The sequence below is a fragment of the Phyllostomus discolor genome, chromosome 1 (assembly GCF_004126475.2).
Source record: "Phyllostomus discolor isolate MPI-MPIP mPhyDis1 chromosome 1, mPhyDis1.pri.v3, whole genome shotgun sequence".
NCBI classification, from domain to species: Eukaryota; Metazoa; Chordata; class Mammalia; order Chiroptera; family Phyllostomidae; genus Phyllostomus; species Phyllostomus discolor.
In genome coordinates this window covers 25,657,911-25,672,998 of record NC_040903.2, presented here as the reverse complement: position 1 = coordinate 25,672,998, position 15,088 = coordinate 25,657,911, and the positions used below count along the sequence as shown (strand labels likewise).

Here is a 15,088-nt window from a genome sequence, read left to right as displayed (position 1 = left end):
TCAATTTCCCTGAGCCTCAATTTGCTCGCCTGAAAAATGAGAACGTAACCCAACTGAAGTTATTGGGAGAGTTCAGCGAGTTAATTTATGAAAAGAAGAGAAGAGATATGTAAATCCCTCAACACGGTGCCTGTTCTATTGAAATGTTTCAAAAATGTTAGGAACTATCATTATTGTAAGAAGATACAAATCTTACAAAATTAGAATACAGCCCGGGGTAGCTACTTAAAGAGAAGGATAATGAGAGAAAACCATTTTTCCTTGAAAAAATAATTGTCAATAGATTCTGAGACAATTTAACTCACTTAAATAAATAAATTGCTAATACAGCGTGCCTACAAATTCTTTCCAATGTTTAATTTATGGGTTAAAAACATCACTTTGCCTCTCTCAAATTGATAAATTCAGAATGCATAATTACTTGCCTGGAGACTGTCCTAAATTTCCATAAATATTTCTCACCTTGTCAGTGAGATTCAATGGAGAGAAGGCACAAAATGCTGCTAACATCTCGCCATCACATGCTTTTTCATTTTCCCCCTTCTAGGCCAATACATTTTTTAAAAGGTTTTGTTTATTTATTTATTTTTAGAGAGAGGTGAAGGGAGGAATGAAGAGAGGGACAGAAACATTCATGTAAGAGGGAAACATCAGTTGACTGCCTCTTGTCCGTGCCCCGACCAGGGACTGAACCCGCAACCTGGGCATGTGCCCTGACCAGGAATCAAACTGCCCACCTTTTGCTTTGCAGGACAATGCTCCAACCAACTGAGCCACACTGGTCAGGGCAGTAAATACATTAAAAAAAAAGAAAGAAAGAAATTCCACGTCCATCTTTGGTTACTCACTTCCGCCTTTCATTTGGTGACTCAATCTGATGGTTAATGCTTTTATCCAATGGGAGGGTTTTTGGCTTCACATCTTCCACAGCGTTCATGGGAGGGTTTGATACCTGCTGATTCCGGGATGGATCTGAGGCCAGATAAGGAACATAAATTCAGTGCCCCGTTACGCCACTTTTGCTTAGTAAGACACCCCTCTGTAAAGTGCTAATGCCTGCTGAGGTCTCAAGGCAATTCCCTGGGGGGTCTGGATCCTGGGGGGGATTCCTGGTGCTATTTCATATAAGCTAGAAGAGAAGCTTGCAGCCAACAGAAATTATATGTGTCTGGACAATAAGAGGGGCCGTCTTATAACAATTTGGACATCAGGGCTGGTCTTCTCCATCCTTACCCTGAGCTAGCTGTGGGTTCACCCCACAGTGTGGGGCCTCAGCTTCTGTAACCAGCTGGTCATCCTGATGGGTTCCTTTGGATGTGGGGTTCTCCAAATCAGTCAAGGCCCCCTGAGTAAGGCTGTTAAAATAAATAAATATGTTTCAGAACAGAGATGAAAGCAACTGAACTGAAATTACCGATCCTATTCTTTAGGGTATGGAAGTACCAATTTCAATATGAAAAAAATAAATGGGACTAACTACATGCTTATTTATCCTTTTTATTTTAAACTAGGTTTAAATACTCTGAACTGCTACTCATTTTTACTATCCAACAATTTTTTTAATTTAATAAATGATCCTCTTAGTTTTTTTTTTAAGATTTTATTTATTTTTTAGATAGGGAAGGGAGGGAGGGAGGGCAGAAGGGAGGGAGGGAGGGCGGGAGGGAGGGAGAGAGAGAGAGAGAGACATCAATGTGCAGTTGCTGGGGGCTGTGGCCTGCAACCCAGGCATGTGCCCTGACTGGGAATCGAACCTGCAACACTTTGGTTCACAGCCTGCGCTCAATCCACTGAGCTACGCCAGCCAGGGCACTATCCAACAATTTAACAAGCTTATGAAACCATCATATCTGATGTCCCTCACACCCCCCTGTCCACAAAGCAATTCATTCTAATAATTTCAAGGGATGCCCGAGCTAACTGCTGCCCTCTTCCAGATCTTCACGAGAGGACTTACTGGGGAAATCATTTGGGCCACATGGGACTTTGGCAGCCTGTGGAAATCTACTAGACTTTCAGTAGCTTCTGTGTACCAAGCTACAAGGAGAGGTGCAAGAGATTTTTTAAAAGTTTCTGGAGACAACAGGGAATGTCTGGAGAACTGGTGAAAATGCACATGAAATGCTTATCAGTGGTAATCAAACATTCCTGGTGGGTGGCTTTCATTTCGTAAAACTGGGAAGCCCCTTTAAACAGTGTTCACTGGAAACAGGTGTGCTCCTCCAAGGGCTGTGAAGACTCTGGACGTGGGCGCCAAGCCCCTACACCCTACAACTCAACCAGTCTTCTAGCTGTTGAGCACAGGAGGATTCCCACCAGAAGAGCTCAGCTCTTGGCCAACCCTTCACTTGACCAATCTTTGAAAATCAGGATGGCTTGTGTGTTGTACAAGCATGCACATTTATCAATATCTACCTGGAATCTCAGAGTCCCAGAGGCAAACATCTGTCTCACAAAGAACGTGCTGGTGGCAGAGCCTCCTGGGTCTCTGTGAGTCCCTTCTAGGTCAGGTGTGGGGTGGCAGTGATAAACCCTCGATAGCTCCTAGCTACAACCACATTCTGTCCTGTCTGAGCTAGCTCTGAATGTGGCAGGGACTTCTGGGGGCCCTGTTCTGACATCCCATGGGACAGACTGGACCCCCTGGATGGGGTGATTACCTACAACCAATCAATTTGTCGGTTATTCTTTATATTATCACACAAGAGTAAACGTGGCTTTTCATGGCTCAGAGCACACTGATGATGTTCAGGCCCACAGGAGAACCACTGGGGGTGGGACCCCAGCACATCATTGCAACCTCCGTTCCTCTGACACATTAACCACTTCAGGTGAGTGATGTTTAGGTTTGGGGCTTCGAATTGATCCCATGCTCCTTTTCTGATCTCTACTGTCTCCCCTTAGTTAAAAGAGGTTTTGCCCATTTAAAAATGAGGCTATTTATATTCAGCAGCACAGAGACACTGACTTCAGAGTTAGTAGAATGTATTCAGGCAATATGTAATGTATTACTGGAATGATCACTTCAAGGCCGAATGTGATCTGCATTAGCAATGAGTACTCTTCCTGGGAGAGAACAGGCGGAGCCTGGCTCTGCACATTGAGACGGACGGCCTGGTGTGGCTCATACCTGCCCTTTTCCTCCAGTGGCTCGCTTTCGCTAGCCCTCAGCAACAAGTCCTGGTTGTCCCCCTGGAACGGTGTCTTCTGTCTTGTGTCTTGTCCTCTTTCACGACAGTTTTCCTGGTCCATCTTATTCTAATGGGGCAAACAAGGATACTCTTAAATATAACTTTTGAACCCACTGGACAACACTTATCTCTGGCTAGGGGATAGTTGAAGCTTTTTTTTTTTCCAATCACATCACCTACAATTTAAAAAACAGCTGTTCAAATTAATTGAATAGTAACTGAGTTCTAATGATTTAAAATAAACATATAATCGGGATTTCTCTCAAAAGTTATCACAAAAGGGAGTTGGTTAGAAAACCCACCATCCAAAATTGAACAGTCATAGAACTGCTCATTTCAGGACAAATGGTTTTCTAGTGCCCACCGGTTGTCTTTTTTTAATGCAGATTATGGACTATGCAGGGTTTGGTATGACTTCTGTCCACTACCTTCATGCCCATATTTGGAGGATATAGGGGTAGACCGGCCTTTCTGGGCTCTCTCCAGCCATGGAAGACACATGTAAACCTCATGGGCAATTTTAAGGGTGGGTTAGAAGCAACCTGAATGGAGGCTGGTGGAGAGCCTACTGTTGGCATCCTGCTGCTGCCATCCAGTGCAAAGGGACGTGTGTCATGGCAGAGAGGAATGCTTGCCTGTTGAATGAATGAATGATGAGCAGTAAGAGGTACATTCCAGCCCACGGCTCATGAATCAGGACCTTGCCAGCCAGTGCAGAGTGGCTTGGTTTTGAGCCTGTGGAGGCAGACCTGGCCTCGGTCATGGCCGTACTGCTCCTTGAGAAATGACTCTAGGATTTGGCCATGGCAGGGACAGTACCCAGGGGCACGATGGCCATGTGGTAGCTGACGTGATTCTAGGGAAATAGCCAGTCCTGGATTTAAACTTGTGGAAAACTTGGCCTTGTGGGTTGGTGCTTCTCTTTACCGAAGCACTTTGAATCGACGGCCTTACCGCTGTGCCGCTGCCTTCCGTCACGGAGGAGGATGTGGACAGCTGGTCTGCAGAAGTCGAAGAAACAGTAAACGGGACCACAGTGTCTTCAATTATTTTGCGCTCCTAAGAGAAAGAACAGGAATTAATGAAAGGGGGAAAAAATCAAACATCACATTTGTCAAGAGAAAGATTTCATTAAGGAACTTTAGAAAAAAGACATCAGGATTATATATAAATAAGCAGGGCATTAAAAAAAGGTCTTATTTTCTAAATGCATGTAAATCAGGTAATACTCTCTATGGATAATGATTTAGAAATTAGCATTTGATTTAATAGAAAAACAAAGTCTTCACAAATTAATTAGTCAGGGAGACTCAAGAAGCCTTATTAAAAATGCTACAGGGATTGGATTGTGTACAAAAATTATTGTTGAAGATAAAATTCACAGTAATATTAATCATAAATAAACTTTAGATAATATACATAAAATTTAGCTCCCCTCAAATTCTCTAGTGTGGTCTGGTCTGTTCATCTAAAAAATGAAACATACAAAACCAAATATCCCTCCCCTCCATTCCTTATCACTGTATTCACTAATGGCACTAAACCTCTTTACTGAATCTTTTCAGTAGCATATAATGATTGCAGTGGTATAGATTCATTTGGCCTTAATGTCACAATTATCATCATAAAATTAATTCATTACCAAACATGCTTTCTCAAACACATTGTAAATAAAGCAATACTTTCATGTCATCTTTCTAAGATAAATTAAGAATCTGACTCTCTGACTAGAGATCAAATATAATTATATTGTCTTTTGACTGTAGGGGACCGGCTTGTTTTGGTCTGGCAAATGTGAGTCAGCTCTGTATGGAAAACCTACAGAAGCGAGGTGGTGGGCAGGAGCCAGACCTTCAAACCAAGTTTTCCCATGGGAATCAGGCCTAGAAAATGCATACAGACTGTTAGGGCTTGCTCTTGCTAAAACTCCATCACCCTGGTCTAAAACAACAAATGTGTATTATCTATCTTCAAGGTAATTTCCAAAGCCTGTGTGAATTCACCCAAGGACAGAGCTAATCAGCTCACCACCATTCTCTTCTGCATATTATTTTCATTTCCTTGATTGTGCCTAAAATGTAGACAATAATATTCTATGTAATAGATAATAAATCCTTCTTGGATATAAAATCTGAGAAAAACAATAAAAGCCTGTCTAGGCAAGGGTTGGGAGGCTCTCCTCTTGAGAGAGTGGCCGAGACACTCAGAGGCACTCTCCCCGTGAGGGAGTAGCCATCCCGTCCCCCTTTTTCTCCACAGGATTGCTGTCTCCTGTGCATTTATTCTCATCTCCAGTCACAACAGATGGACTCTGATGGCCAGAGTCTGCCACACTTGACCATGACTCAACACACCCTTATCACAAACTAAACTGGGGGGACTTGTGGTCTTTTAGTACCTACAGGATATGACTCCTTTGGAGAAGATGACAGGCTCTGCTTGAATAAGAAGAATTGGACACAGCTGCAGGCACACACATACCACAGACACTAAAATTATGGATTGACTTTGAGGAAACAGGACCACAAGGTCAAACTGCTTCTTGGAAATTTCCTACCTCCTCGTAGTATCTGCGTTCCTCCTCTTCCACTTCCTTTTGGGCCTTTTCCCACTCTTCTTTCAGCTTGTCCTGCTCCTTCTGGTATCTCTCCTGTTACAGAATTTCCAGAGACCGTTCTGAACTCACCGTGGCATGCCTCACTGGGGCTTTCTCCCCCTCTAAACCACCATCTATCATGTGTTGTGAGACCATCTCCTTGTTGTAACATTCGGAATCTAATCCCCTCCTGCAGCACAAGGGAAGTACTATTCTATGGTGCCCCAACATGTTAGGGACCTAAAACTCCAAAGGAGAACGGTGCAGAGTGGGGCAAAAAAAGCGTAGGTTTAGAGTGGTTTGTATGGAAAATAATACAATAATTAATAAATAATAATATAAGAACAAATTGTTTTTGCATACTCACAACTCTACACCTACTTTTGTCCTGTCCTGTCTTTTTCACTGTTGTTTTATAGAGTTGTTGTTCATATATATGAGTAGGCAGTGCTTACAGAAAGAGGACAGAGGAAAAGAGTGAAAGATTCTAAAATCTTCCTTCACGTGGGTTTTGTCATAGGAGGTAGGCTAAACTGATAGTTTGCTTTTTACTGGGCCTTTCAGAGATGAGTTTTGCCATTCCGTTAATAGAAATATGTTTGCTGCTGGCAGCATTTAATAAAAGATTAAAAAAAAAATCCAACCTTGCAGAAAGGTCCAAAGTGGACAAGATGATAATTAGCTGAGTAGCTGAATTACTCTTTGCTTGTAGTCATTCTACCCAAATGGAATCTCCCTAGCTTTAAGTAACTTCTGAATTAAGAGTAGCTTTTTAAACAGTCCATTAGAAGGCTTCAATACCAGAAGTGCCATTACTGTTTCCAGAAATAATACGACACTAGTCACCACTTCAGGGGAAAAAGAATAAAATACTCTGAATAAGAACAGCTTTCAAAATGTGCCTGGAGTTCCTGACAGCTGCCCAGAAGAAATGAATAAATGGAGATTAAAATTAATGCCTACAATGAGAACTGACACCCCTGGAAGCCTTGGGAACGGCATCCCCGAGCGACAGAGAGAGAGACGGAGGGATCACCGAACTGTACAACACACAGCCGACTATTTCAGGCTAATTATTGTCAGTCCTCTCTCTGAGGCTAAAACAGGTCTGTGCCTTTTTTTTTTTTTTTAAATCTTCCCGGGAGGCACTGAGGGCTCCTCCAGGTCTCGCCTGTTATGTTATCATCTTAGGAGCAAAAGGGCTTTCTTGGGATTGTCTCGAGTCTGGCTTCTTATGAATGTTCTGGCAAAACCATGGCTGCTCAACTCACCCCAGGCTTTTCATTCCAGGTGAGAATATTGTTATCAAAACCTAGTACTGCAGAAGGGGACTTCAGGGGCTTTTCAAGGAGAGCAAACGAACCTCAAAGCTTCACAAAAGCTGAAAACCAGGCACAGCATTTTAGGTTTACTGGTCCTAGAAGCTCCTGTCTGTCCGTGCTCCCGTCACCAAGAAGATGTGCCGGGAACGGAAGCGGAGGGAGTGAAAGGTGTGCATCTGCCTCCTCCCTTCTCCCCACGAACACCTTTCCCTCGCTGGGCCCCACCTCGGTGGGACAGGAACAAGACGTATGCCTGTGTCGGTAACTGTGGTCACCTTTCAGGGTGCAACAGACAGAGTGCCATCGCGGAAGGCACACTTGCCTGATGCCTCTACTCTGTGGCGCTTCTGACTCCTGGCGGTTCACCACTGAGCCGGAAAAAGGGCGTCTGGTTTTCAGACCAGCAGATGGCCAGGGCTGGTCTGGGGTCTCCCAAAGGACACAAAAATCCCAACAGCTCCCGGATTTTGTTGAATCTGGTTCTTACTAACGTTTTGATATTGAGGATTTACCTCTAAGCAATTTTGAAGCGTCAAATTTAACCGGCAGACCTAAAGCATACGGTTAGCTGTCTAAACTGACCCCTGCAACCCGCCCCTGGAAATTAAACCAGAAGGATTAGAACAAAAAGATTTTTTTTAAAAAAGTAAAATAAACTCACATTAAGCATTGCTTTCTATACAGCAGCAGAAAGCCATCAAAAATTAATGAGATTTAAATTTCTTATCTATTATTTATTTAAACTTATTATTATTTTGGCAAAATTGGTACTATTGGGGGTATAGTGGCAAGAACCTGAGGTTGTTCTTTTAAGACTTTATTTATTTACTTTTAGAGCGAGGAGAAGGGAGGGAGAAAGAGAGGAAGAGAAACATCGATGTGAGAAAGAAACACCCATGGTTGCCTCTCGCACATGCCCTGACCGGGGACCTGGACTACAACCCAGGCGTGTGCCCGGACCAGGAGCGGAACCGGTGACCTCTCGCTTTGCAGGGTGATGCCCAACCCGCTGAGCCATGCCGGTCAGGGCACGGAAAGAACATGAGTTCTGAAGTCATCCAGTCTTAGATTTGAAACCAGGCTCAACTCTTGTTAGCTGTGTGACTTTGGCCAATTAATTTAACTTCTTTGAGCCTTAGCTTCTTCAGTTGCAAAGTCGGGCTAATAAGACATACTTGGAAGAGTTTTATGAGAATTAAATCAGATAAAACATGTCGAACCCCACCACAGTTCCTGGCACATCCCAAGTACTCAGCATAGGCTAGTTTCTAAGGTTATTAGGTAACTTTTTGAAGTCCCATTACTCTACAAAAGAGGCCTAAAATGACAAGGAACATGACACATTTCCTCCCAGAATTTTTCTAGAATTCACAATTAGCAGCTTTTACTCAGAGGGAGCAAACATTTCTACTTAAGAAGCAAGAAAGCCAGGCCAAATTTTATTTCACATGTACGCTTTCAAAAGGCTTTCTGACAATTCATTCCCACTGCTACCGGGACTGGTTTCATTGGCGGCTGAGGAGGGGGTGAGCGCCTGACTCGGCCCTTCATCGATACCTGGAGGTTTGAAAGTTTTTTTTTTCAAGTGAAATGCATTTTCCTTGTGTTCATGTCATAGCAACCTCTGGCAAGAGGAGTTAGGCACTGACATTATGTCACATGGACACAAAGGAACTAGCAGCCTCACTGACTTCTGAGAAGAATTCAATTTCATGTGTTTCCTGTGCTAAAAGTCTATTTAATACAACAGGAATCAGGAGAGCATTGTCTGAAAGAAAAAAAAAGGCAGCAAACCCAGCCGTCCATCCTACCTGGAGCAAACGTTCCTGCTCCTGTTGCCATTTTTCCTGTCGCCTGCGCTCCTCTTCCGGGTCCCACGCCCAGAACTTAAACTGCTTAGAAAATAAAAATGTGATCAGAATCGAGCCATGTCCTCAAGGCCTGGCCAGGGAAAGGGACACAGCTGGCCTACGGGCTGGCACTTGTATGGACACGCAGAGGCAGAAGCCTTCATGCATCTTCATATATCTGTGTTGGCTGCAACCACTTTTTAATCTTAGTCCCTCTTTGGTTTACTTCCAAGAGGCTGATAGGATTCTTTGAACCTTTCTGGAGCTAATGAAAACACGAGGTAATTAGTCCCTGGCATGGGCAGGCTTTTGCTTCATTTCTTTTAGAAGTGATTTCTTAAATGTATTCACTCTCTGGTGCGTAAGATACTCATTCTGCATATTGATCCTGGGTCCAAGCAAATGGGAATGCTTATTTCAGCAGAACTGCATTTCGTAAGAAGCGATGCTCGCCACACTGTTGAACTATGTCATCTTTTATACTGCTCTTGCTTTCCACACCAGCCTTCTCCGCAGTGGGTTGATTAACTCACCACCGCCCACCAGCATCGCCTGATGTCAGGGCAACAGGGAGTCCTTGCTCTGGGACCCACACATGTAACAAACATTCAAACCCAAGGCTTTTTATTGTCTTTTAAGAAAAGTTTTTGTTAGGGGAGGGAGGTGGGGATGGCTGGGGTGGGGGTGGGGATGGTGGAGAGTAAATGCAGACAACCATACTTGAACAACAATGAAATAAATTAAAAAAGAAAGAAAGAAAGAAAGGTTTTTGTGAGTGTGGGAACTGAGTCAGTGCATGGAACTACAGGGATAAAAATGCGAGTCCAAGTGGGCACCCAGGCCATGGGGTATACGATTGAGAGGGTCCGGGGGAAATCCCAGTGGATTTCCCTGGGAAACCAGCAAAAGGGGGGCTGCTGGGTTTAAAGTTGGCCTTTCCTATCACCGAGAATAGGTGCCGAGGCAAATCAGGTTCCCCAATAACTGTACTTCCTACTTCTCCCCAATGGGGCAATTTTGAGAGACACTTAGAACTGCTAGGGAACCCTGAAAGAAAAAGTAAGGTGAGGGTAGGGGAGTTGGGGAGAAAGGGGAGAGCCTGGGGCGAAGTGGGGCCAGGCAGAATATACCTTCCCTGGCTGCCTGGGTAGCTAGACAGAGGCAGTTGGGCCGGTGGTTTACATGGGTCCAGTTACTGCCCTGGATACCTGGGTGATCCCCCTTCCACGCTGCCCTGCCTCCCATAGACCCGCACAACACTCAGGTGAGTGACCCCACGGCTGGCATCTCCAAGATGGGAATGCAAGCCAGGCCACAAGTGTTACTTGATTTATAATTTTATAAATATATATAACTTTAGAATATTTAGACATATGATGGGAACCCTTGCTGTGGTTCCTGCAAATGTTGGGATGGCCACAAAATATCACAGAAAGGAGGGCAGACGAGGTGGGGAAATGTACTTCCTCTACACCCCTCTTGGGAGTCACGCTGCACATCAGCAGACTACCGGCTCCCACAAGCTGTGCAGGGCAAAAACCATTCACTGGATATAACCCAAAGTTTCCCAGACTGCCTTGGATGACCAGAAAATATCATCCAGATGTGAATGCCAGATGGGACATTCTAATGGATTAATAATGTTGGACGTTGGCTCTACCGGGTATTTTCCAAAGACCTGCAAGTAGCTGAAATGTTCAGAACCTCAGGAGCACGGCCTTTCTTTGTGTTTTGAGGAAAAAGGGTGTGGTGTGTGAATAAAGCCATCAGGAGCCCGATGGGGAAAAGCCTACTAGTAGGAAAATAAAACAATCAGGACTTATTTAATTTTCAGATGTCTGGAGGTACTCATTGCAGGAACAAGTCAAGCAAGGAGGAAGCAGGTCGGAGGAGGAGGTGTAGGGCAAGGGAGTTAAGCTCAGAAGATCATTTGTTAATGAGCAAGAGAGAAAAACACTAAGCATTTTCAGAGGAAGATACCGGTGCGATAAACAAGAGGGGAAGAACAGTGATCATGTTCCTTGGCAATTATTTGCTGAGCACTTAATATGGGCCAGGTGGGGATACCAGCTGGCGAAGAGTCTCAGCACTGTGGAGCTTACAATGACTGAGTGTGAGTGTGAGTGTGAGTGTGAGTGTGTGTGTGGTATGAGAGGGGTGGGGCTGTACGACCAGATACATAAATGATCACCAGAAGACAGTGGGAAAACCACCATAAAAGAGATATAAGAGGTGCTGGAGAAAGTTGGAATAGAGAGCCTTAAGCCCACGGTGTGCCATTTATAATTTACCTTTTTATAGATCGGTGTCTGTCTTTGTTAGGGGTTACTCAAGGGCAGGGAGGGCCCTTTATCCCCCTAAGTATGCTGAGACTTACATTGTTAAGCCTTCCATAAATATTTGCTGAATAAATGAATGGACTCCATGCTGAGTGATGCATCTCCTCTTCTCTTGTTCATAGACCATGACCCTGGAGCTTAAGGCCACTCCAAGTCTGACCAAAAATGGCTGAGTCTGCTGAGGTCAGCATAATCAAATGCGTACTTTCTCTTTTTCCTCTCCTTCCTTCCTTCCTTCCTTCCTTCCTTCCTTCCTTCCCTCCTTCTTTCCTTCTTTCCTTTTTTTGAAAATTCTTTTACTTTTCTATTCTATGAAGAACTGTTTATCACCAAAAGAATTTCAAATTTGGGTAGGTATTTCTGGAGAATGCACTTATAATAGGTCAGTAACCTGTCTTTTCTTGTTTTGTTTTCCATAAACAGAAGTAAGAATGCTTCTTTTTAGGGCACCCTTCCTTTCCACCCCTGACCAGGGGGTAGAAGAACAATGTGACACTGTTGTTCCCATGTGATTTTAAATGAGAACTGGCCTGTGCCATGAACGCCTGCTGGGGGTCCTTCTGGGGTTCCCGGCCCCTGTGGCAGTACCCAGCTTCCCAGGAAACTCAAGATTCCTGGTACTGGTTGAGATGGAGCCTCCACAAATGCTGCTATTTCTGGAATGTGCCTGGAGATATTGAGGGTTACGTGACACCTGGGCCCCTTCTCCATTCTGCACAGACACTTAGGAATTCCCAGAGTGAGGCAATTTACTTCTAGGTAAGAACTGGTATTGGCCATGGCGGGCTTCTTGGAGGAGCCACTGGGGACGATTTGTTGATGTGTTGGGTACTGTGCTAGGGACTTCTGAGTAATTACTTCAGTGAAGGCTCACCACACCCCAAAAGAAAGGTATTATTATCTCATTGTACAGTCAAGGAAGATGAGGCTCAGAGAAGGTATGTAAACCTCCAGGGTCCTACTGTTAGTCTGGAATCAGAAGCACAACAGTGGTTATTATGCGGCTGCACCCCACCGGCTCTGTGCTGCAGCTGATGGTCCCTCAGAGGAACTGTGCAGATCTGCTGGGAACATCAGGGTTGGGCAAGCATGAGGGGCTCAGCGCAGCGCACGCGCAGTTTAGAGAAGAGCCAGGTCTGCCCACAGTGTGTTCAGGTAAAATTGAGCCGTGTGGAATTTGACAGCGTCACGTGTCTTGACATTTTAATTAGCAAATGCTTTTTTACTTCATTGAAATAAAAAATTGAAAACTAAATGTATGGTTACTGTCATTCAAAGTACCGACTGTGACAAGAGGTGGGGCAAAGACGTCCTGGGTCTCCTGGAAGGAGCGCAGGCGGGGCCTTGCTGCCAACACGCACTGCGTTAAGTATCGTCCTCATTTAGAAAATGACTTTGCGTGCTTACAGAAGGAGCATATTTTAATACTAATTCCTATTGTCACATGCATTTTAATTGCTACCTTCACATTTTACTTTCCTGACTCCCCATTATGTTTCCAGATCACGACTCCACATAATGATAACCCACATCTTCATAATTCACCTGGCAGCATTATACGTGACTTCCAATTATTCTTGTACAGTCAATTGTTTGAAGCCCGTTTTTGACCGAACCCTCTTTCAGTGAACCCAATACCCTGTAATTAAAGTCACACTAAACGTATGACCTTATTCCTTAAAATGAGTTACTTACAGGTGTAGTTGCAGGTGACTTTTCACTGTTTGGAGAATCCACTGTACAGAAAGAAAGGGAAAAAGGGATCACAATGTGAGTAGCTTCCTACTGTGTTTCTCTTTGATCCTCTCAGTGGAGTGTGGTTCCCATGTCAGCTTCAGACCATTTTTTGTAAGCCAAGAGCATTAGAAAATTATCATAAAGCAGACCCCTGAAGCAGCTGGTACCCATCACCAAAAGTAGTCACAACCAGTGTAGTATGGTTGAACACATCAATTAGCACCAAGTACTAGACTAGAGGAAGGAAGCAAATCTATTCCTACAAATGCTGGTTTTTGATGCACCTTGCATTCTGGCTTGATTGACAGTTCCCTCACTCTCTGACATGGAGAAGTATTGTACAGAGAGAGGCCAGATGTCACCCAGGAAGTAAAGAGAGTGACACAGTTAACAAGAGAACCATGTTCCTGGTAAACACTTCTAATCTCTGTTTTTTAAAAAAGAGGACAATAATAAAGAATATTATTATTTCTTTGGATTTTCAAAATCAAAGTAAAATTCTGGGAATTTTCCCCCAATTTTAGTATAACTGGTACTGGTATCAAAGAACCAGCTCTTTGCTAACTGTGTGCCAGAAACAAGCATTTTTTTTCTGAAATCAGGAGTGAAGAAAAATCCCAAACATTATTGGTTGCCGCCAACATGGATTTTTGCACAAGAGGAAGACAGCTAGCCAGTACGAATTTTACCTGACTGGGAGAAAAACTGGGAGCGTCGCCAAGAGTTCTGAACTCTAAGCGGAACACTGGCAGTGCCAGGAGACTCTAGATCAGATGGCAGAACAGAACAAACAGAAAATCGTGAAAATGAGGCTGAGTTACACAGAACCACACTCTCATGTCCCAGGCCTGGCTACACAAGAACTGAGAGTGGAAGAATCTAGAGTGTAAAATATCTCAATAAAACTCATCCAAAACCTGAAGACATGGACGAAAAGTCAACAGAAATGAGACAGTTTATGCTGCTGTCTGTCTTCTTTGGTGTTAGGTGAAACCTGATAGGCTCATATCTAATGGTGATATGGTTAAAACGTTGCATCTCCAAATAATAAGATGGTACACTGTGAAAGAGCAAAATGCACAGTTTGCATTGCTGTTGGAGAACACTACAAAAATGTAAGGCAGCTGAGATGAGTTCAGTTGTCGCTTTATACACTTTATAAAGGTGGAGTATGGAAGTCTATGGCGAAAGTTACATGTGTGGAACCAAAGAGCATGTGTGTCTAAGTGCCGTGTGATGGACTCAAGCAGACAAAGGAGCTCCTTCACATCCTTACACTAGCACTGTGCCCATCTGCCATCATTCTCAGTGCAAATAAAGACATCAGTTTCTGAGACGTGTACATCTTTTCCTGAAATACCAACTTGAGATATCTTTCTACTGTTGGGAGACAGCTGAGAAAAGGAAATCTGTGAACTTTAAATGCACATTATGCAGGTTTCCAGAGTATTTAAAGACTGTTCGTGCGTGTGTGTATGTTTAAGGGAAGTCATGGAACACCAGTAGGGCCCAGCAGCAGACCTTCGGTGGCTCACAGGGCCCGTCTACGAACAGGCAGCTCTAGGGGATTGGAGCAGCTAGCACTGTCTAGAGGAAGGAGTATCAGGTACGGCCCCAGGATTCCCTGTCCTAACCCTACAGATCCTTTCACTTGATGTGCAACCTCAGACTAGTCACTTAAAGGAGCACTGACTCTTTACATCTGAGCAAAGTCCTAAACTTTCTCTGTCCCTCCAATTAAAGACAAATCCTATCTTTTAAGGTTACACTTATTACAGGCCTTGCTTCTTGAAAGACAGGAATTTATACACTCCAAACACGTATTATTGATTTTTTTATGTTTATCGACGATGTCTTTGGAGCACAATTTAAACATACAAGGTATATTTCAAGTCAGTGGTTTTCTGAGTGTGGTCCCTGGGTCTGTGGCCTCAGCATCCCACTGGGAAGTTGTTAGAAATGCAAATACTGTGGCCCCAGCCCAGACAAACTCAGTGAGACACTGGGGGTGGGGGTTGGGGCCAGGGGTAGGGGTAGCGATTTGTGCTTTAAC

At 44.0% G+C, this 15,088-nt stretch overlaps 1 protein-coding gene and 1 long non-coding RNA gene across 31 annotated transcripts in view; both read right to left on the bottom strand.

Moving 5' to 3' along the window:
- The window catches only part of LIMCH1 (LIM and calponin homology domains 1), a 316,639-nt gene that overhangs the window by 13,766 nt on the left and 287,785 nt on the right, over positions 1 to 15,088 (bottom strand). For 11 of the 30 annotated variants that reach the window (XM_028505663.2, XM_036020044.1, XM_036020049.1 and 8 more), the window contains 7 exons: positions 12,994 to 13,034; positions 8,921 to 9,001; positions 5,749 to 5,841; positions 4,146 to 4,250; positions 3,131 to 3,258; positions 1,234 to 1,355; positions 849 to 972 (listed from right to left, as the gene is read on the bottom strand). In XM_028505663.2, the coding sequence (XP_028361464.1) occupies positions 849 to 972; positions 1,234 to 1,355; positions 3,131 to 3,258; positions 4,146 to 4,250; positions 5,749 to 5,841; positions 8,921 to 9,001; positions 12,994 to 13,034 (694 nt within the window). Of the gene's footprint in view, positions 1 to 848; positions 973 to 1,233; positions 1,356 to 3,130; positions 3,259 to 4,145; positions 4,251 to 5,748; positions 5,842 to 8,920; positions 9,005 to 12,993; positions 13,035 to 13,724; positions 13,800 to 15,088 lie in introns of all 30 variants that reach the window. The other 19 variants (XM_036020029.1, XM_036020033.1, XM_036020045.1 and 16 more) reach the window with 7 other exon arrangements.
- Positions 1,509 to 3,124, bottom strand: LOC118499367. Its single transcript, XR_004901874.1, has 2 exons — positions 1,814 to 3,124; positions 1,509 to 1,543 (listed from the first exon to the last, which is right to left on the bottom strand). It is a non-coding gene; the product is annotated as an uncharacterized LOC118499367 (long non-coding RNA).